The 23460-nt window shown below is 45.5% G+C and overlaps 1 protein-coding gene across 1 annotated transcript in view; it reads right to left on the reverse strand.

The window, feature by feature from the left end:
• Nucleotides 1-23460, reverse strand: part of LOC125284438 (neuronal PAS domain-containing protein 3) — a 274366-nt gene that overhangs the window by 195928 nt on the left and 54978 nt on the right. Inside the window, 1 exon segment of the mRNA XM_048228381.1 lies at nt 19516-19614. Coding sequence (XP_048084338.1) covers nt 19516-19614 — 99 coding nt within the window.

The raw sequence follows: 23460 nt of genomic DNA on the forward strand, positions 1-23460 counted from the left end.
TCTGTGGGTGTAGTAACAGAGCCGGGTGTTCACCTGACCTTACCTGCCTGGCCATAAAAACACTACACACACACACACACACACACACACAAACACACGTCACGCGTCATACTCCCGTTTCTCATCCCCACTTCTCGCCACACGTCAATCTGTTCGCCCACACTATGGAGAGCAAATCAAAATCCCTGGGAGCGTAGACGCACGCACACACACACACACACACACACACACACACACACACACACACACACACACACACCGCAGCCCTGCTGCTCATAAATTTCCTCCTTCGGCAGATGGGAGATTGAAGCTCTTGCCGTGGAAACACCACTGAGCCACATGGCACTGTGCGACTCAGCCTGATAAGATCCAGAGGAGAGGTGGAGGAGAGAGAGAGAGAGAGAGAGAGAGAAAGAGGGAAGAGATGAGAAGAGAGGAGGAGAGGGGGTGGGAAGAAAAAGGTAGGAAAGAAAGAAAGAGGATGAGAGAAAGAGCCAAGAAAAGAAAGTAAGAGGAAATAGATAAAAAAACACATGAATAAAGAAAGGAAGAGATGAAGAAAGAAGAAAAGAAAAAGGTGAAGAAAGAAAGAAGAGAGGGATGGAAGAGAGGAGATGAGCATAGGAGCCCCAGAGAGGAGGAGAGGAGGAAGAAAGGGATAGAAGCGGAGAGAGCGGAGGGGTGCAGCCAGGCGGCTCCTTAACGGCTCCTCATCATCTCCTCCCCCTTCTCCTGAACCTGCTCCGTCCCGGTAATCACTCGCTTCAATCAGAGCACACGAGGAGGAGGAGGAGGAGGAGGAAGAGGAGGAGGCAGAGGAAAAGAAAGAGAGAGAGAGAGAGAGAGAGAGAGAGAGATAAAGTGGAGCAGAAGGTGAGAGTGAGAGAGGAAAAGAAAAAAGGGGCAGAAGCAGTGTGAGAGAGAGAGAGAGAGAGAGAGAGAGGTGAAGGGGAGGAGAGTAATAGAAAGAAAGAGAGGTGAGCAGCAGAATGCCCAGAGTGAGAGACAGACAAGAGATAGAGACAGGTGAGTAGAGAATAAGACAGAGAGGGAGAGAGAGAGAGAGAGAGAGAGAGAGATGGAAAGGGGGATGGGGAGGAGAGGAGAGGAGAGAAGCTAAAGTACAATGGTAATTTTCCCCCCTTTCGGAGTGTGGGCTGTGCTGTGCTGGGCTGTGCTGGGCGTGGGGCGCACCTGCTGGGCCTGCTGAGGTGGAACGGCTCAATATTAGCTCAGAAATTAGCAGCGCTCCCTTGTTAAAGGCCTGGCACACGCGCCAGAGCAGCCACAGACACTGTTAATGGCATAAAAGCCCTCATCACCTGGGAGCCACACAATTACTTGAGCCATGCCTCCCCCTACCTCCTCCTCTCTCTCTCTCCCTCTTTTCTCCTGTCCTCTGTCATCCCCCCTTCCCTCCTCTTCCTCCTCCTCCTCCTCCTGCTTTCTCTCTCTCCATTTCACCCTTCAGACAGCTCTCTTGCTATGCTCTGGCCACTCGCCAAAGCGGAGGAGACAGAGGGGAACATTTCTCTCCTGACAGGCTCGGCTCGCCCCTCCGACACGAGCTTGCTAAATAAATAAATAAATCAAATAAAATGAAAAGATCCCCCACCGACTGGGAAAGAGGAATTAAAAAAAAACAATAAAAAAACGGTGACTTCGAACATGCACAGGGGGCCCACTGATAGCTTGCAACTGCTACTGCTGACACCGGAACGGGGTCCGGCGAGGATTTGGCTGAGAGCCGGCCCAGTGTCAGACAGCTCTCTGGGGACGGAGTGTGTGGGAATGATGACATCAATCCTCTGCTCTGCTCTGAATGGACTGCAAAAAAAAAAAATCCAATGTTTTGGGGTTTTTTCCACCATTACATTTTCATTTGAGAAAAGACTGGGGGATGAGGAAATGTGGTGGCGACGATGTTTTAGCAAAAACGGCGCCGGCGTGCCAACTATCACTGTTAAATCATCATTTAATCATCAAAGCGCCTTTTATTGGGACATATTGAGCTGAAACTTTTATGACATCCTGGCTTGACTCCCCCGCTACTCCCCCTCTGGTTGGTTGGTTGTTTTTGTTGCAGATTTTTAATTGGTTTCTGATTCACAGTAAGTCTCTTAATGTCTGTTAATGTCAGGAATCTGCCAAAACTGTGTTGTGTTGCGGAGAGGCACTGTGATTATTCCGGCGAGTTTGACAACAAACGCACACTTCGCACAGCTATGGAGTCGAGATCCTTTTGCAACAAAATCTCATTATCTATCATGCTTCTGTCTGTGAGTGTGCAAGCATGTACTGTGTGTGTGTGTGTGTTTGTGTGTGTGTGTGTGTGTGTGTGTGTGTGTGTGTGTGTGTGTGTGTGTGTGTGTGTGTGTATCAACAACCACCTCCTTCTATGCACACAGCATCCCCCAACATCCAACCAGCAGGGTGGGGGGTCAGGCAGGTGAGGGCGCCAGGCCGTCCTCGGCAGGAAGCCCGCAGGGCATCATGGGTGACTGGGCTGGACTGGGTGGGCGGCATCGGAGCAGCACGCCACTAGCTAACTTAATTACCAGCCTTGATCCTTAGAGCAGAGAGGCCCTGTGGAGAGGCAGTAGAGAGAGGGGAGGCATGTGTGTGTGTGTGTGTGTGTGTGTGTGTGTGTGTGTGTGTGTGTGTATCTGTGTGTGTGTGTGTATATAAATGTGTGTGTGTGTGTGTGTATGTGTGTGTGTGTGTGTGTGTGTGCTGGGCCACCATGGTGGGGGAGAGCTGCCTCCTGCCAGTCACAAGGGCTGTGATCAAAGCTGCATACAATGGACTCGGCGCAGGGTCAGTCACAAACAACCTGTATAAGATTTACGCCTTCAATAATAAATGAGCTAAACAGTCTGGAGTAATTGGCTGTGCTGGGCTGTATCCCTCTCTCTCTTTCTCTCTGTCTCCCTCCATTTCTCGCACTCTTTCACTCTAGGCTTCCCCATCACTCTCTCTGTCTCTTCCACTCTTTTGCTTTCAGTCTCTCCATCTCTCCCTCTCTTTCTCTCTCTCTGTCTGTCTCCACCTTTCCATTACTATCTCTCACACTCTATCTCTCTTTGTCTATTCTCAGGCTCTCTCTCCCTCTCTTTCTTTCTCTCTATCTCTCTCTCAGTCTCCCACTGCCTTCAACTCTGTATAAGAGCGAGTGTTTTTACAAAGCACTATGGGCTGAATAATTGATGCACGATGCTGCGCCTCTCTCAGATTGCCTTGATTTGGTACATGCTCAGAGTTCCACTGTTGTGGTGATGATAATCATTGTTTAGAAAACAACACAAAAGAGCAGAAGAATAGAGGAAAAAAAGACAGACAGAGAGAGAGAGAGTGCAAGAGGGAGAGAGAAAGAGGGAGGATGCTTCAGAAAATGAGTGGAGGGTATATAGGAAGGGGGGTTGACTCCATCACAGAACATCCTCTGTGTTGAAAGCAGCAATGAAGAGACTACTGATTCATGAAGGTCTCTCCTCTGATACCCAACAATAATAATCATGAAAAATGCACCCTGGACACCCTGTGTCTCACACAGAGCTTGTTGGAGGCTTTTCTCTACACAGATAAGCTTCAGGCTTGATGTTCCATACGTCTGTGAAATTGATACCTACTCAATATATTTAAGCCCCCCCCAGCACCCTTTCCCTACCCTTTTCAATTTCATTTAAATGTAGGCTATGCAAAGTTTTTCTAACAAGCCAGAGAGTGTGAGAGGAACTTAACCCTTCTCTGCAATTTCAGAAAGTATAAGGGTGAAAACACCTTCCAGAAGATTCCACCGACAGGAGACATTTTGAACTGCTGTATTGCCTTTAGACAGCTTTCAATTTATCGCCGTTTCGTGCCCCAACACACACACAAAACATCCAAACACACACCCATGAGCCCCAACACACACACACACACCCACACACACACACACACACACACACACACACACACACACACACACACACACACACACACACACACACACACACACACACACACACACACAGTCACTGTCCTTTATTTATCTCTGCTGCATACACCAAGTGCATTTATTTACCTGTGTTGAGAGAAATTATTTATTGCGGCTTTGTTGCAAGTGCAATTTGTATAATGTGGCCATAAAGCTTTGCAGCAGACACTGCGCAAGCTGTTTCGAATGATAAAGGTGAGTGGAGGAAAACGCCAGTTATCTGAAGTCCTAATCAGAATTCATATTGTTAACACTCTGGCTGCCACTTCCAGCTCCTCTTCATAATATCAGCCATATTATTACTATATTGAGGCTATAAAGGATATTGCTGGCTGTGAGAACAGTATGATTTGTAGAAATATGGAGTTATTGCTTTTCTGGGGTGGGGTGGGGTGGAGTGGGGGGGTGGGGTGGGAGGGTCCGGGAGTGCAGGTATGACAGTGAGAGTAATACATCCAGCAGGACGGCAAAATGGAGGGATGAAAGGATAGAGGGATGGAGGAGGAGTGTGTTTGGGGGGGTCTGGTTGTGTCGGCAAAATGAGCCACAAAGTGGCTGAGACACATCGCCGCCGAAGGCTCGTATCTGCCTGCGTCGACTACAACGACCCAGTTTGACCAATGGGACAAAACTGGGAATAGCTTTTAGGCAACAGAATTAGATGCTTGTCATTTCACATTACAGTCCCTCTGAGACTACTGGGCCCACCCAGTAGAGCAATGTGACGTGATTCCAGGAAACTTGTCCTCTTAGGGTGTTTGTCACATTAAGGACTCATGTTCCCCTGCTTGCATACTAAACAGCCTGGCTGGCCCTAGATGGAGGACCGTGATGACTCCTTGTCAGACAGACCTGTTTCCTGGATGTGTGGTAGTAGCACAAAGTGGTGTCAAGTATTAAGTATGCTCTCTTTCTCTCTCTCTCTCTCTCTCTTTCCCTTTCTCTCTCTCCCTCTCTCTTTCTCTCTCTTCTCTCTCTCTCCTTCCCTCCCTCCCTGCTGTGTGTGCCTGTAGTTCTCTGTCTGCTCTAGGTTAGTGGGTCCTTGGCTGTCGGGTGAGGGAGATGGCGCTCGTTTGTCTCAGAGCATTCAGCGGAGGGAAGTGACTTTATGAGCCTCTAACGAGGACTTCTAATCTGATATGGGGGAGAGTAATTATGCAATTGTTTTTTAAAGACCATCGCGAACAATTAAGGAAGCCACAGATCACCCAGCACCCGGAGAGAGAGAGAGAGAGAAAGAAAGAGAGAGAGAGAGAGATGAGTGAAGAGGGGGGTGGGAGGAAGGAAAGAGGGAGAAGGGGAGGGATCGGGGGATGGGGTTTTTGTCAGCTTGTGTTTTGGCTCTTCAGAGCACAAGTTAAAGAAGAGGTGTTGGTGGGGAGGCTCATGAATGTTTTAGCGCGTGCTAATGCGTCGCACACCGACGCCAGAGAGATACCAGCAGCTCGCACTCCAGACACACACCGTCTGCTCGACTTAAGCCAATTGTTTTGATTTGTTTTTGTTTTGTTCTTTCTCAGCCCCTTCCCCCCCCAGCCCCCACCCTACCACACACACTCACACTCACACACACACACACAGAGACACACACACGGTGGTTACTCATTTAACACAACGTAGCTCCTTCTCATGAATAATGACCGAAGCTTGAGCGCTGCCCCAATGACACTCGTAGAGAGAGAGGGGAAAAAGATGTATGGCCAAAACGAGACTGATTCATACACACACACACACACATGCACGTACAGATGTAATGTGAGTAAATTTGTAAATTTGTTTCTCTGTGTGTGTGTGTGTGTGTGTGTGTGTGTGTGTGTGTGTATGAGGGGGGCTGTGGTGGCCTCATCAGCCAGGCGGATGTGTTTATTCAAGGACAAGCCGAGCTAACCTTCCCATCTGTCCTGAGGAACTTCCAATGTACAAGACAGGTGGCCTGCAGGATGCCTGTGGTCCGCTGGGCCCCAAATCTGATTAAGAACTCAAATTAGTCACTGTGCTAAATATGATCACTTTATTTTGGCACACCACAGAGGGATGGGAGACTGGAGCAACACAAACAACAAACATGCTAACGGCATATAAAATAAGCTGGATAGGGACGGCTCGGCTGAACACAAAATACACTGCTTGATAGACTCGGACGGACAGTTCTGAGTTGATGGACTTTTATTGACCAAACCCTTTTGCTGGTGGCGTTTTCACTCTACACTTTCATTCTCTGTCCCCACCGTCTATAAAGTTCTGCTTCTGCACACAGGAGAAACTGTCTTCTGTCACTAAGAGGTTAATAAATAGCTCGCTGGTAAATAGATGGAAGGTAATGTGGCTAGATGCTTTGCCCCTAAAGCATGCCAGTGTGCGCCGGTAGTGTAAGGAAAATAGCCTGACATTTCTGAGAGGACAGGAAATATGAGAGATATAGCGATTGGTGCGTGCGCTCCTACACAAGGAAGTAAGAGCCATATAAAATGCGCCATATCTCGGCCTACATCCAACAATGATAGGGTTCAGCCGGCACCAAAAGCAATCTGAGAAACTCTTTTCACAGTGGAATCACTCTGGCCAGTTCCCACCTCCCCCCTTTTATTTCCAACAGAAACACCCCCACATCACATCATCCACATCACACACACACACACACACACACACACACACACACACACACACACACACACACGACACACACACACACACACACACACACACACACACACACACACACACACACACACACACACGCACACACACACACACACACACACACACACACACACACACACAAGCATGCACACACACACTCTCCATTCACATCAGTTCCTCCCTTCCCTTCCCTCACTGAGAACAATCATCAACCTGCAGCACACCTACTGATAAAAAACACTGGTAGCTAAACAATGCTGCCAAACAAATAAATGCAGATAATGCCACCTGGCAAAGTGGAGATTTCTATCCTTAAAACAGTGATTAGGACATCTTTTCAGCAAAGTGAACAAAATGACAGACAGAAAACAGAACTATTATATACATTCCCTACCTCTCAAAAGCCCTCTTTTAGGCTGAACCTAAGGCTAAACTGAACCCAATAACTCCACACCAATAACTATCAAACAGATACAATATTAGACCTGAAACTTTTGTAAAAAGAAATAATACAATACATTTGTGGCGTTATCATTCATGATTTAAATAATCTGCTGTGGCACACTGTCAATCCATTATGCACCAGCACCTGGAGTTTAATCTGTGAATCTGTTCAGAGGAGTTTGGCTAATGGACAGGCCATTAGAGCGATGAGGATTATTCCACCGAAAGCAACTCATTTGCTCAGCAAAAATAAGTACTTTGATTCGATTCACCTTACAATGATGACGCATTTTCAACTTTCTCCCCAACTTGCTTTGACTTTAATCACGCTAACGAGCCGATTTCAAACTTTTAATTAGAGTAGAGGAGAGCGCATGTTCGGTGGGCTCGTTCCAGTCTAAGTAGCCTGAGGTTGGAGCCAGGCAAATTATTAAAACGAGGAGAAACTTTTTACTTTCAGATGTGTACCTTAATTCGAGTTCGGCTGGTCGAGGCTGGTTGGCGGTGCCAATTTGAAGGAAAGTAACTTTCAGGAGAGTTCATACGGAAACTTCCATTTACATCCAATAAACACAGCGGTGAGTGATAGCGGGTTGTGGAAGAAAATAATGTGATTTTAAATTAGAGTCATCAACTAAAAAAATAATTTTATTTAGTGACTCATCATCACAGAGGGCAAAAGAAAACATTCTGAAGCTCAAGCATTAACTCAGAAATCCAATGGTATAATTAGAAATATCTAGAAATTCAAACAGCTACCTCTCTGTAAGACAAATATTCTCTTTTTGGAGTAAACTACAATTTCCCCAAAGACCATTCTCCTCTGCAAGATAAAATACCAAAGGCATTGTAAGAGGTCTGCAAAAGCACAAAAACGAACTGAATCAGAATTTCATGTCTAAATCTGATGATGAACAAAACATGAAATCAATGATTTGTCACCACAAAACGCAACTCACCAGGACCAGCACATAAATCACTAGCTACAACACAAACGATTTGTTGCTATGTCAGTGTGCTATGAACTGCTTTATGTAGCTACATAAAAAAAACAATTCTACAAAAATATGCACCAGAAGTATGCAAACCCCCTCCCTTTCACTCCTCCCAAAAACAAAACATGTGCAGTCAACACTACTCCTGAACTCATTTGACTAACCTCTCCAGGCCTTGCTGCACACAAGGCTGCCTGTTTACATAGCCATTTGGTTACCGTGACTGACATATAATTACATCAGCACCAGCAGTCAAGGCGAAGCTGCGGCTGCACGGAATGGCACGTGGGGCTGTGCATGGGAAAATAATGTTTTGACATAGTTGGCTGCATTCTACATCTCTTATACATCAATTCACACTGTCAGGGTGGAGGAGGCCAGTGGCTCGCTCCATCTTCGAAAAAATAAGAAAGAGGGAAAAAAAATTGACAATATGAGAGCTTTTGTTTTGCATATTTTTGAAAGCTATGTGTAAATGTGGTCTTGTGGTAAATGGTTTGGAGGGTTTAGGCGGTCTGGGTGCCATCAGAGTAGCAAGAAATCATGGTCATTGTTTTCCTTCAGAAGATGCATTTTTTTTATTCCAGTTGTAGTTCCAAATAAATAATGGCCATATAATAATCAATGATTGATCAAAGAGGATTCAAGAACATAAGATACCGGCTGAGAGTACTCCACACTGAATTACAATCAAGGAAATCCAGAAATACACCAAAATGAAACACAGTGTGAGGAATGACACCTAATCCCAGTTATAAGAAGGACAATCTGATATCCATTTCAAACAGGTTAGTCTCCTGAAAACCTCGAAGAGTTGTTTCTCCAACATATCAGCTTAAACTACAATAAAAAAAAAAACAAATAACAAACATAGTCCATATCCTTCTCCAACAAACATGGCAGACACCTGCACCACAGCTGCACCCCCACCCTCACCACCCCCACCACCCACTGACAGCGGGTTCAAGAAACATGCCCTGCTGAGGCAGTGGCGCTAGTGTCTGTGGGGCGCTTGGGTTCTCCGTTGCTCTGCATAATGGCAACGGGTGCTGCTCTCAAGAGCCCATTAGCAGAGACAGTGAGACGCTCCAGAGGAGAGCGCCACCAGCGGCCATGTTTATTCATGGCCAGGACTAGAGCGCGGGGAGGAGGGGGGGTGGACTGGCGAGGTGACGGACTATCTGACTGCAAGCAAGCAAACACATACACACACACACACAAACACACACACACACACACACACACACACACACACACACACAGCCTCCACTTGATTATGTCTGATAGATGAGGAGGAAGAGGGCTGCCTGGCTACTGGGTTTGCGTTGGCGTGTGTGTGTGTGTGTGTGTGTGTGTGTGTGTGTGTGTGTGTGTGTGTGTGTGTGTGTGTGTGGAGAGAGTGAGAAGAAGAGAGCGAAGAATGAGAAAGAAAAGAATGAGTAAGACGAGAAAAAAGGTGCATGTGAGAAAATAGACAAAAAGTGGAATTGTGAATTGATACAGCCAGTCTATAGTATAGTATAGTATAGTATAGTGTAGTATAGTATAGTATAGTATAGCGTAGTATAGTATAGTATAGTAAAGTATAGTATAGTATAGCGTAGTATAGTATAGTATAGTATAGTATAGTATAGTATAGTATAGCGTAGTATAGCTTTACAGTCTTAATATAGTCGACAACACAAACAGGACTTGGCTGCAAGCAGTCGGCCATTGTTGTAGCTCTACGATAAAAAAAAAAAAAATCAGTTGAGCAAGACGGTGGCTTGTGAGATGGAGGGGGAGGGAGGATGACCTTTAGGGCTCTCCATTTCTTTGATGTTTGTCTGATAGCAGCGAGGCCTGCTGAAGGCCTGTCAACTGTCTGAGGCCACTACATGCTTTATCCCCAGCTTCAGTGAGGAGAAAATACAACAGCCTGCCTCGTGTTGACACGTTGAAAAAATAAAATGCAGAAAAGTGCTGCATAAACTGCCCATTCAGAGGCATAGATTTTTGTATCATAGAGAAGCATAATGATTAGCAAAATGATTTGAACGCTTCGGTGAAAGTTAAAACAAGGGAAAATCAATGCCGTAGTTCTAAATGCAACTGCTAAACGTCCATCAGGCACACTGGACGTGAGGACTGGACTGAGGCAATATCCGCTTAATTCAAACAAATGACAGACGGGCCTAAACTAGGCACTTCTGCCATGTCTCCCTTCAACTCATAATTCTGTAAATGTGTACAGGGCTGAAATGTCATCCATTTGGCTAAATTTAAAAACTTCAACTTCCCTGTTAACTTCATCTCTCTCCATGCACAGAGACAAATTGTCTGTCCTGTTCACCTTTCAGAAGAATGTCTTTTAATGACTTGCTGTGTTACCGGATTCAGAGAAGAGAGGACAAATTATACTCAGTTTCAGCGATGGTTAAAAGGAAAAAAAGATTTTGGCTATAATGTTTCCTGAATGCGACATTTTTAAACAGTACCGTTCAAATGTTTGGGGTCACTCAAAAATATTCTTGTTTTCCATGAGTTAGAATATAACAAAATTAATAGTAAATTGAATTTTTAAAAAGATGGTTAAAAATAATGACTTTTAATTCAAATGATTTCCCAAACTGTCCCCAAACTTCTGACTAGTAGTGTAGACACACGTTCCCATTACACTGAGTCCACTCTCTCATAGTGCATCTCTTCACTTCGCTGGTCAAATATTCTCTTTGAAGGGCTCTGATTTCAATCTACAGCTACTGCAGGAGTAACATGAGGCATGATGTCCAGGTACATGTACTGTAATACGCTATGACCCGACCACATGGAAATCCGACACAAACGACCAGTGCCTGCAACAAGACAGCAAGTTGTGACACAAGTAATCCTAGATCACGGTACATGGTTTATCTTGTGTTTAGTGCATTACTTGGTTCCCCACAAACACAACTCTACACTACACAACCTGCAGCTGCCATTCCATTCACCTCCAGGCAAGAGCAGACACTTAGTGACTCGGACCTTCAGGGAGAGTTCGCAGTACACACATCGCAATCCCAGAATTTAAGGCCCATGAAAAAGAAAAGAGAGAGAGAGAAAAAGAGAGAGAGAAAGAGAGAGAGAGAAAGGCGAACTCCATGTCTTTTTAATCTGATCTTGTTAATATTTCAGAAAAACCTTACAGGCAAACGAATCAATTAATTATCACCGAAATGCAGCTCATGAATAGTGCACATGATCTGTGCCAAATACACGCGTCAATCATGCCATGGCAACAGCTGTGTAATTACACCCATCCACATCCAAGGAGAGAGACAGTCAAAGAATGCTGTTGCTTCGGGCAGCCAAATTACAGATTACATGGACCTGGATGAACTTAATTTGACTTTGATCTTAATTTGAAAAAATAAAAATGAAATTAAAGGTTAGCACCACTACCCTTAGTTCTGGACAGGAAAATGGAACCATGCTGGCCAATGGGAACATGTCATGTCTTTTATTAATACATTTTGTGGGAAAGAACAGGTTGTACTCTTACCTGTATGGTAAAAAAAACTACCTATGTTCCACATGACTACCCTCTTCTAAGACATGTCAATATAAACCTTTCCATGACGTAAACACATCTTATTAAATATCATCAAAAAAAAACAGAGCTCTCTCTCAGGAATCCAACTGTTAGAAGGGTGTAATCAGCCTAGCGTGCAGAATCAAATTTCAATTACCATCAAGGGAAGGATGATTAATTTTCTTTTACAGGTTTGCCAGGATTCTTTGCTCTTTCTCTCTCTCTCTCTCTCTCTCTCTGTGCCCAGAGGAATGGAGAGATGAGGGTGTTTTAATGGTCATGCAGGCCAGACGGAAGAGCCCCAGAGTGGGCAGCAGAATGTAGGGATGGGGGGTCTGCTTTTAGCACTGGGGCAAAAAAACCTGTCTCCTGAAGCAAAGTTCTCCTGTCACACATTAGGCCTACAGATTCATACGCTGAGAAAGGCAAGCTCATGATAGTAATGGCAGTGATCATGGTGGGTTGAGCGTTGGTAAGTTAGTGACTGGCAAGTATCAGTAGTATTTTCAACATGAGGTATTTGTGGTGTTTAGGGGTAGAACTGGCCACTGATATAATGCAAAAAATGCAGTATTATTTAGCCTTCGATTCTCAGTAGCCTACTTGACCATGTGTTTCAGAATAACCTGTTATTCAGCTATAACTTTAGATATCACCTGTCGAAGTGTAAAAAACTCAGTCAGTTTTGGTTTGATTTCTATCCGAACTACAAATAACAAGACAGAGACCTTAAATGAAACTATACAATAAATGACAAATAACAGCAAAACAAATTATAAGAGACATGCCGTTTTTACACCTAGTTTTAAGGGATGCAAAGTAAGGAATGCAAAGCAAAGTAATTTATCATGAACGCATCTAAGAGACATCCCGTTTTTACAAATAGTTTTAAGGGATGCCTTCATCCAGAGGCAGACAACAGAGGAAATCTAAGGAAGGATAACATGGAGCTGTCCGTGAGTTGTGCAAACAGACACGGACCAGACAGGTCATGGCACCAGCGCAAACCCTGGTCCAGCTCCAGTCATACAAAGCAAGGAAAGCGCTCTCCCAATACAAGGCCTCGACTCTCCGGGAAATCTATACAATGCATTATTAAAGACGCACAGACAAAGAAACAGGTAGAGGAAAAAAAAATGAAAAAGAAAAAGAAAGCAGTTGAATTATTGAATGCCAGGCACCTTTAAAAAAGGGGAAAGAAACTCATACAGTTTTCCAATCTGAGAAAAAGTAGGTCAGGTAAAAAAAAAAAACATCAGGGAGAAACTTGCAACAAAGTCATATACGAAGAGTAACCTCGTACAATGTTCAAAACGTGTTGGGCAGGGTACGTGCACATTGCTTCTCTGAAAAAAATACAAGTGTATATAGGTGTGTGTGTGTGTGTGTGTGTGTGTGTGTGTGTGTGTGTGTGTGAAAAAGGGAGATAGGGAGAAAGAAAAAGTATCAGGCGCCAAAAAAAAATCATGACTCCCACTACAAAGGTGAACTATAAAGCAGCAGATGATATAGTCATCACGAATCAATACAAACATGTTTTAGCAGTCTTCTTTAAGGCCCTCTGATGCGCTGCGCTAATGCAATCCATATTAAATCCCATTAGCACGTTTAGCACGCCCAGTGCGAAGGCCCAGCTGTGGTGAAGCTAATGCCAGCGCCCTTTATTGTGCTCCCCTCATTCTCCAGAAATAATCCCCACAGAAACGGGAGTCGGGCTCCACGCTCAGAGCCAGGCTGACCCAGCAGGGATGGCTATAAAGCAGCCAGTAAAAACCTCCTACCTAATACCAAGGGGGGGGGGGGGGGGTGTAGGGTGTAGGGGGGGGTAGAGAGTGTATGAGAAGGGTAATGCTTAGTTTGGGGCCTAGAGTCCTGTTGTGGTAGAGGTGGAGAAGAGGAGAGAAGCAGTGAGAAATATAGAGGAGAGGGGGATGACAAAGTCGGGGCACACATGAAGAAAGGAAAGAAAGAAAGAAAGAAAAAAAGAAAGAAAGAAATATGAATCAATCAATGAAAAATGGAGAGAATGAAAAACAGAAAGAATGAAAAACAATGGCATTTTGTCCAGAGAAATGTCTGGTGTGAGAAAAGCTCTTTGGCAGCGGGATCCGTGTTAACACAGCCGCTGTAGAACAGAACAGAACAAATTGCCTGGGCCGCCTCTTAAATAAGCATGACATGACATCTGACAAACATTTCCGGACATTTCCAAACATCTGCTCTACTGTCCGTAAACATTTACGGTGGCGGGAAAGGTACACACTCAGCAAGCTGTGTTGGTCAGTGCCAACAGGAATAAAACTATAAATACCATGTCAGAAAAACTGCAGGCAAATGTAACAATTCAACTAATAATTTCCAATGAGTTACATAGCACTGTCAGACTATGGAGTCTTTTTGAAATGGCTTGAAGCTAACAGGCGAACCTGCCAGAAATAATCTGATCCACAGGCCCGTCTGAACAGATGCGATAGCGACTTGTTCCCCGCCCGCCTTCCTCCCAACTGACTGCATGCACACTGCCCTGGAACACTTAGCTAAGACGGAGAGAATGTGGGTCTGCATACAAGTGCCTGCACAGTCATGCTTGCACATACTGAACATGTATCTTTTTGTGTGTGTGTGTGTGTGTGTCTGTGATCAGTGTGTGTATGCACTTGTCACAGTTGTAAGAAGGCAAGACAAGGCAATGACCTCTGACCCCTCACCGCAACTTACTAGTCTCTCTCTCTTCTCCTCTCTCTCCTCTCTCTCTCATTTTTCAAAACTGTGTCCATATTTACATATCGCCTGCATTGACACAATGACTCAATGGATACCCAAAGGGTATTTGGAGAAGATAACAACCAGTTAACCACAGGTGTGCAGCTCATGCTGTTACATTGTCAGTCTCCTAACCGACTACTGAGCATATCAGCAACCTCTCTATTGGCCATTCACAGGGTCCCTCTACAGGTGCCTAAATTCAGGTGTGTGTGTGTGTGTGTGTGTGTGTGTGTGTGTGTGTGTGTGTGTGTGTGTGTGTGTGTGTGTGTGTGTGTGTGTGACTTTCTCTAGCTAAGCCAACACATTGTTGTGCATTGTGCTCTATGTTACTGTTTAGCTGACACACTCCTCAGCCCCTGCTGCTCAGGTGTGGATGCGAGTGTGTACCTGTGTGTGTGTGTATGTGTGTGTGTGTGTGTGTGTGTGTGTGTGTGTGTGTGTGTGTGTGTGTGTGTGTGTGTGTGTGTGTGTGTGTGTGTGTGTGTGTCTGTGTGTGTCTGTGTGTATCTGTGTGTGGCAGTGACGGCAAAGCAGCAGCTGTGATGTTTGGGCTCAACCCTAAAAAAGTGTGTGAGTTTGCAGCTGCATAAATAAAATAAAAAATCCCCTTGGCAGCTAAATGTGGAGAGAGATCAACGTGTGTGACTGTGTATGTATGGGTATGTGTACAGTATATGTGTGTAAATGTGTGTGTGTGTGTGTGTGTGTGTGTGTGTGTGTGTGTGTGTGTGTGTGTGTGTGTGTGTGTGTGTGTGTGTGTGTGTGTGTGTGTGTGTGTGTGAAGAGAAGGGATTTATGTGTTTTCAGAGCTGTCATGCCCTAAAGAGGCTCCTCAGGCAGAGTAGGCCACCTGCCACATGCTGTATTAAACCCCCAGACTTCAGACTTGCATCTAACCTCTCTCTCTCTTTTTCTCTTTCTGTCTCTCTCTCTCTCTCTGTTTGTCTCTCTACGACTCACTTTCTCTCATTCTGTTTCTGTTTCCTTCTCTTTTTTCTCTCTCTCTCTCTCTCTCAGTAGTTTCTCTCTCCCTCTCTCCCCCATTTCTCTCTCACACTCTATCTCTCACTCACTCACTACTTCACTTCCTCTGACTCTCTCTCTCTCTCTCTCTCTCTGGCTTGTTCAAACTCTGCTTTCACTTTGCATCTTCTCCCCTTCTTTATCCCTGCTATAGATTAGGCCATTATCCTGCCTCTGTGCTTTGCACCAAGCAGCAGTTTAGTTCAGGCACAAATCAAACGCTTGCTGAGGGTTCCAGAGTTGAGGGCGACAGAATGCAAAGTTTTGAGTTTAGTGAGCATATACAATGATGGTTGGAAGTATAAGCATGACTTTTACCTGAACCACAGTGAGTTCAATTATGAAAGAGAGCTACATCAAGGAACAAAAATGTAACAAATTTAGAAAGTGAAGGAAAGTGTGAAACATGAAAAAGGCAAAGAAGATAGAAAATGATAAATGAAAAAAAAAAAAATGACTACAAATGCAGTGCAACACCAACAAATAAACAAACAAACAACAAACAAACACACTCAAACAAAGCAACACACAAAATTAGACAACCCTTTGTAAACCCTCCTTCACTCTACCACACCCCCCGGCCCCCCAGGCCCCTTAACTGACATGCCCCTAGCTCATGCGGCCAGATAGCTCAATCCCAGAGTGCCGGGCTCGGTATGCGGTGGCCCCAACGGGGGCCTGCTCAGGGGTTCTGGGAGCCATCAGGCCTGAGTGAACGTGAAACCGCAGCTGAGCTTAGGGGCGGCGATGAGTGTTTGGGGGTGTGGGGGTGGAGCCGGCGAGGGTCTCTGCGATCGGGGGCCAAAAAACGAGAAGAGACAGGCACCCGGCCTCACTTGCCGGCGAGGTGGCCATCCTCCTCCAGCCGCCCATTTATCTCAATTTCAGCCGCTGCCGCTAACCGCTGCCAACGGGTCCCCGCTGCTCCGACAGCACTTAAACAGATCGCCGAGGCCGGCGCTAGCGCTGCCGCGTACACCTCCACTTGCTTTAATCAACCTGCCGCTTACCTACAGCTACCAGCTACCAAACAAACCCCCCGCTTCAAAACAACAGCAGCATGAAGAGTGGTGCCAAAAAAAATAAATAATGGCCCTGATCACATCATTAAATGACTAGTTTTATATATTTTTTAAATAATGGATTTTTAAAAAGTTGAAAATGAAAATGAGGAACATAAAAGGAGCTTATCAAAAGGAATGGGATATATGCTCATGTCATGTAAAATACAAGGGTTTTGAGGCCAGGGGCATTTCAGAGAGGACCTCTCTTATTGCAACACATTCGTCATCTGAAGCAGTGAAATCCAGCGGGATGTCGCGCGTGTGTGTGTGTGAGGACAGAGCAGACTCTGACCTCCAACGGAGAGTGTGAGAAGAGTGTGTGTGTGTGTGTGTGTGTGTGTGTGTGTGTGTGTGTGTGTGTGTGTGTGTGTGTGTGTGTGTGTGTGTGTGTGTGTGTGTGTGTGTGTCTGTGTGATACAGATACATTGGGGATGACTGAGGGCTTTTGGTGGCTGGGTTGCTCACTGTGTGGGATGAAAGGGGGCAAATCCATTTAGTGGCATTACGGAGCGCCACATCTCGACAAAACAGCATAAACAGAGCAAAAAGAGAGGAGAGGGGGTGTGTGTGTGTGTGTGTGTGTGTGTGTGTGTGTGTGTGTGTGTGTGTGTGTGTGTGTGTGTGACACAGAGAACAAGAAACAAGCCAACAGTAAAGAGCCGATGAGGAGCAAGACCCTCCTTTAAGACAGACAGAGGTAAAGGGTGATGGACAAACAGAGAGAGATCCCTTCACACACACATACACACACACACACACACACACATGCAACGTACGCAAACACACACACACACACACACACACACACATACACATACACACACAAACACACACGCTTTTTGATGGCACAACAGACAGCTCCCTGTGTCAACGGAATGGCAGGTACTGAGTTAGTTAGAAATGTGAGGGGTGGCAGTGATGGTGCTACTAAATAAACCCCAATGACGAGCTATTAGGAGAGGCTTTTTGTGAATGTGATAAATAAATCCTCTTTACTCACACAGACAGTAATCCTCACTCCACCCCACGCTCCGCTACCAGCCGAATCCATCAGCGGCAACGGCTAGAATTATGTGTGCTGTATATTTCTGCATGTGCATCTGGCTAAGGTTTTTATTCCCTCCCCCTCTCTCTCTCTCTCTACTTCTCTTCTCTCCTCTTCTTCTTCTCCTTCTTCTTCTCCTTCTTCTTCTTCTCTTCTCCACTCTGTTCTTCTTCCTCTTCTTCTATCACTTTCTCGTGTGACAAAGGATTTGAAATGTGAGCTGTGCAATAATTGAAAGAGCATTTCGGGGAAGGAGCTGTAAGTCACTCCTTTTCCTTAAAGTTCCTTAAGTAGCTAAACTTCTGCGCAGAACTACATCCATCTCTGTGTGGCAGGAAGAGCTGAGAATCACTAGACTAGGGGGGCAGGCGTGTCCTATTGGTTAGGGCTTTGGGCTTGTAACCGAAGGGTTGCCGGTTCGATCCCCGACCAGTAGGAAAAAATGTGGGCAGGGGGAAGTGGTTGAGCACTGCTCATATCCATGGCTGAAGTGCCCTTGAGCAAGGCACCTAACCTCTCACTGCTCCCTGAGCGCCGCTGTAGCTCACTGCTCCGGTTTAGTGTGTTCACCTCACTGTGTGTGTTTCACTAATTCACGGATTGGGATAAATGCAGAGACCAAATTTCCCTCACATGATCAAAAGAGTATATATACTTATACTTAGACTAGGGTTACACAGAAAAGCATGACTTAGTTCTGTTGGAAAAACGTAGCATGTTCTTAATGAAATGTGGTCACTCCTGTACTGACAGACTATCATAACTGAAGGAACCTCTTTTCATTTGTTTGTTTACATATGTGCCTTATTGCCTTAAGTGCTTGTTTGTTTCTGATACACCACAACTGGCTAGAGATTGTGAGGGACTCTTTTCTTTCTTTTTTTTTCCCTATATGCATTTCATCTCCACTGATGGCTGATAACACTGAGCAGGGTCCAAAACAAAGAAGGAAAGAGCAGCTTTCCTGGGAAGGCCACACCGCTGATCAATCCAGCGCAGCTATAAAGCCGGATTTAATAAGCCCATTACACTGTGAATTTTTGCTGGCGAGGAGTGATTCATTTGAACGGCTTTTCCTCATAAGAAATAGCACTTGTTTTTTGATCAATTAACTCAATGCCCTTGTAAAAAAAAAGCGGTGTGAAATTACTCAGTGGATTTTAAAAATGCAGTAGATGCATTTACGTCTCGTTCAGATTTATATTGAATTACGGTGGGTCGAAATAAAAAATTACTTAAACGCTTTATGCCATGTTTGCAAGGTTGGAGAACATTTTTCAAATCGGCAATGAAAAGACTCAACACTTACTAGACACAGCACTTCCAGGCTTATTAGCCAAATAACAGGGGCAGGCATTAATTAAATAGATTGTCTGATGTTTTGTTGTTGCTTTTATTTACGCCAACATATAAATTATATGAAGAAACAAATCAACAAATCTAATCTCCAGAGCATCCTTACCTGGATATGAGAGCATATACTGTTTGTGTGGTGTCTACTGAAGTGAGCTGTACCTGGGGCTAAACAAATACAAACAAATACAGGTTCTGCGTGTGTGTTTGTCTGTGTTTTCCACGGGAAAACAACTTCTTCTGAGCCGGAGCCAATGCAATACTTCATTCATATTTGAGCAAAAGAGAACATGTTGGATGATGAAACTGTCTTGCTATGTGTTGACATGTTCGCTTCACAAACAGCTAACAACCAAAGTTGCTGTTGGCTGGGAGACCACTTTGCCCCTGACCATGACCGGATCCGGGGCAAATCCAGGCTAGAGCAGGGCTACATCAGGTCTAGATCAGGGCTACATCAGGTCTAGATCAGGGTCACATCAGGTCTAGATCAGGGTCACATCAGGGTTAGATCCATGCTGAATCAGTCAGGTGGTACTTGCCTCGCATTGGAACAATAAGTGGCTGTAACCCAGCAGCTGGTACTGGCCCATAGAGGAGGGTGGGGGGTGGGGGTAGACTGTTGAAGGAAGGGAGGGAGAAAGGGATGAAATTACCATGGTGATGAAGTGTGCTGTTGCCCTCCCAGGTGTAGTGTCTTGGGCCTAGAGGCTGAACAGGAGCTGGTATTAGCAGGTCTCTCCCAATAGGGATCGCTGTGGGAGAAGAATGTGAGAATCTCTTAAAGTCGTAATAGCGCTGGAGGAAAGAGTTAGTGGTGACATCCATTCCCCCTCCCCGGCACCCCGGATCCAACAATTTCATCACACATTACTAACCATTTCTAACAATGTCTCTAATGTTGAAAAATGTGTTTTATTTTCACAATATGTAAGTGGTAGTTGTAGGGTTGTTTTTATGCATGATATACTGTCTCAAAAAACACACATTTATTGATTGTAGAGTGACATTTGTTTGGAAAAAAAAAAAAACAATTGTTAGTCTATCTAAAGTTTTGTGAAACTGACCAGAAAAGGGCAAATGTTTTTGCTTTGAATTGTTTTAATTTCATCATCTTTGAAACATATTTCTTGGTGTGTTTGTGTGGTCACAAGGTGCATAAAATATTTTAATTTGCTATTATACAGTATTCTTCGAGATTTTTAGAGCTTAAAAAGGTTTTGTTTTACCCAATGAGGGTAAGATGGTATGATAAAGGCTTGATTAAGTTTTTTTTTTTACCAGCTTGGTTTTAGTTCATAATAGCTTATTTCTGTTTTAAACAGTACGAGATTCTGAATGGCTTTTCAATAATTCACTTAATTTAGTCTTTTAGGCACTTAAAGAGATGGAGGTTTTTCGTTCTCGAGTGTGTGTATGAAGTAAGAGCTCCTTTTGAGCGTCTCATTCTTTGGCTGCCGTCCACTCTGTCAGTGTTGTGTGTGAAAATGAGCGACGAGACAAGGCATCTACACACACACCACACACACACACACACACACACACACACACACACACACACACACACACACACACACACACACACACACACACACAAAGACGCCTCTGTATGGCTTTTATTTGTTAAGAGCTCTCCATATTTCCTATTAAACAGCTCAGGCTGTTAGTGAGATCATCAGGAACTGGAGGGTAAGAGGAGGGTGCGTTTACGAGTGAAAGGAAGAAGGGGGAAAATGGAGCCGCAGCCCCACTGTACACTGTGTACCGCTGCTATCTCCTCAAGATTGATGTCTTGCAATTTACAAACTTCTGCGAGCCACATGTCATTTAGCGGAATTTATTCCCTGCAGGTTCAGTGAATGTCAGCCGGTGCAATAGGCCCCACAATCACCCTCTGTCTCAGGCCGACTGGAGAGGCAGATTTGCACATATCACAGAATGTATTGTGGTCTTGTATACACACAGACACACACACACACACACACACACACACACACACACACACACACACACAACCTACAATGTGTTTTCCAAACACAGGTACACATGTACACAGACACTCTCTCACTCAAACACACACAAACACACACATTCCTACACACACACACACCCATGGCCTGAATGGCCCAGTGCGGCACATTGGATTTTGTTTCATGGCTGTAAAGGTAAATTGCAGACAGCATAGAGAGATTTGGCCCATTTTTCAAAGCAGACTATATTACACGGCGGCGGTGGCGATGGCGGTGTGAAGGGGCATTCTTTGTGAAATGATACACTTTTTTTCCCTCTCACCTGTTGGGAAAACTAATCCGGCCGCCCCCATTGTACTCCATAAAAATGTTCTGAAGTGGCCTTTAGACAATTTCCAGGGGAATTGGCCCTAAGATTGAACATGTGTCATTCCTGCCTATGGCCTCTCTCTCTCTCTCTCTCTCTCTCTCTCCTCTCTCTCTCTTTCTCTTTCGCTAGCAATCTCTCTCTCTTTATTTCTCTCCCTCTCTCTCTCTCTCTCACTGTCTATGTCCACATGCATGTTCCCAGCCCTCCAACCTTGCTCTTGGTTCTCAACACACTTCAGACTGGCAGGGACTAAGGGGGGGGGGGATTTAGACAGGTGGTCTTACTCTACTGCTTCAGCAAAGCTGCCTGCCGATTAGGGAGGTGAGATGGGATGGGAGGAGGGGGGTACATCTGAGGGCCTTTAGAAAATAAACTAGACCTAGAGTGTGTGTGTGTGTGTGTGTGTGTGTGTGTGTGTGTGTGTGTGTGTTTATAGGATCATTGATGTGTGTGTGTAGAAGTAAATGTGTGTGTGTGTGTGTGTGTGTGTGTGTGTGTGTGTGTGTGTGTGTGTGTGTGTGTGTGTGTGTGTGTGTGTGTGTGTGTGTGTGTGTGTTTATAGGATCGTTGATATGTGTGTGTAGAAGTAAATGTGTGTGTGTGTGTGTGTGTGTGTGTGTGTGGAGGTGTGAGGGTATAGGTTGAGTAGGTGAGGAAGTGAAACATGTGGACGCGAGGGATCCCCGGCACTGAGCTGCTTCGCTTGGACAAGTCGATAATAAGCAAAGGAGGGGCTGTGTCTCTCTCCGCTGACGGCCCACTGTCAGATCAGATAGGCACTGGGCTTTAGGGACGCCTTGGAGCGCAGGGTGGAGAGAGAGAGACAGAAAGAGAGAGAGAGAGAGAGAGAGAGAGAGACAGAGCGAGTGGGAGAGCAAGAGAGAGAAGGAAAGAGTTGGAGAAAGAGAGAGAGAGCAAGAGAGAGAAGGAAAGAGTTGGAGAAAAGAGAGAGAGAGAAGGAAAGAGTTGGAGAAAGAGAGAGAGCAAGAGAGAGAAGGAAAGAGTTGGAGAAAGAGAGAGAGAGAGAGAAGGAAAGAGTTGGAGAGAGAAAGAGAGAGAGCAAGAGAGAGAAGGAAAGAGTTGGAGAAAGAGAGAGAGAGAGAGAGAGAGTCTGCTGGGGTCGTGCCGCAGAGTTCTCTCACTTCGTCAGCACGGCAGAACCAGGCAGCCGAGTCGTGGCGACCCTCACAGGTGAAGGGTTCGACTCAAGGGGTGGCTTAAGATCAACAGTTCTTTGCTGGAAGATGCACTGAAAAAAGAGAAGTCTGCTGTACCTGAGGGTAGTGCCGCAGCCAAACAACCCAGGGGTGGAAAAAATACCCTCCCATGTCATTAACTGACAGAGGAGCAAAGTACATTACATCCCCACCCCCACCACCACCACCACCATATTTATACCCCACTCCCTCCCTCCCTCGATCCACACTTAAAGGTATAGAATGAAAAAGAAAATGGTGTGAAGCGTGTGTAAAGAACAAGCAGGGGCTCGAGCACCTTGTTCTTCCCCGCGGGGGGGAGGCCTGGAGTCCCCTTACAATTAAAGGAGTGAGAGTCTGTGTCCTCGCACTGGCGAGAGGCTGATTAATAAGAGCGGTCAGCTCGACAGGAGGAATGCCTCCTTTCACCGAGGGTCAAAATCAAACGCCCCCTCCCCGTGTTAGTTTGGGGATTGGAGGAGTGGGAGGTGGGGGTAGGGGGTAGGCTGGCATGTTTATTGGGAGTTTATATTGACTCCCGGATTGGCTGGTAAGGTCCCCGGCCTGCGTGATTTAAGGGGGGCTTTTATCGATGTCATCTGGCCAAGCGAGGTGAGTGGCATTTACAGGTGAATTTCTCTGCCTGGCCGAGAGTCGGCGAGTCCATTACAATAACAAAGAGCCCTCACACACCAACATCCAGTTATCACTAGGCTCTACCAACACACAGCACACTGACCACAACAACAACAGCAAACAAACCCCGCCCCCCCAACACACACACACACACACACACACACACACACACACACACACACATAACCCCTAACATTTACGCTGGCTTCTGAGAAGCCGTAAATCAGTGTGTGAGAGCACGTGGGGACTGCGACCGTGTGGTTAACCCCTTATTCGTTTCACAGGGGCCAGATTAACAGCCTCCCTCTCTCCCGCCTCCTGTCAAAGCCCTGGAGGCCACATGGAGAGAGAGGAGATGAGGCACCCTGGACCTCCCCCCCACCCCACGAGTACTGATCTGTCATAACTCCACTGCCAACACTCAGCCAG

Source organism: Alosa alosa, chromosome 19, assembly GCF_017589495.1.
Source record: "Alosa alosa isolate M-15738 ecotype Scorff River chromosome 19, AALO_Geno_1.1, whole genome shotgun sequence".
Taxonomy (NCBI): Eukaryota; Metazoa; Chordata; class Actinopteri; order Clupeiformes; family Clupeidae; genus Alosa; species Alosa alosa.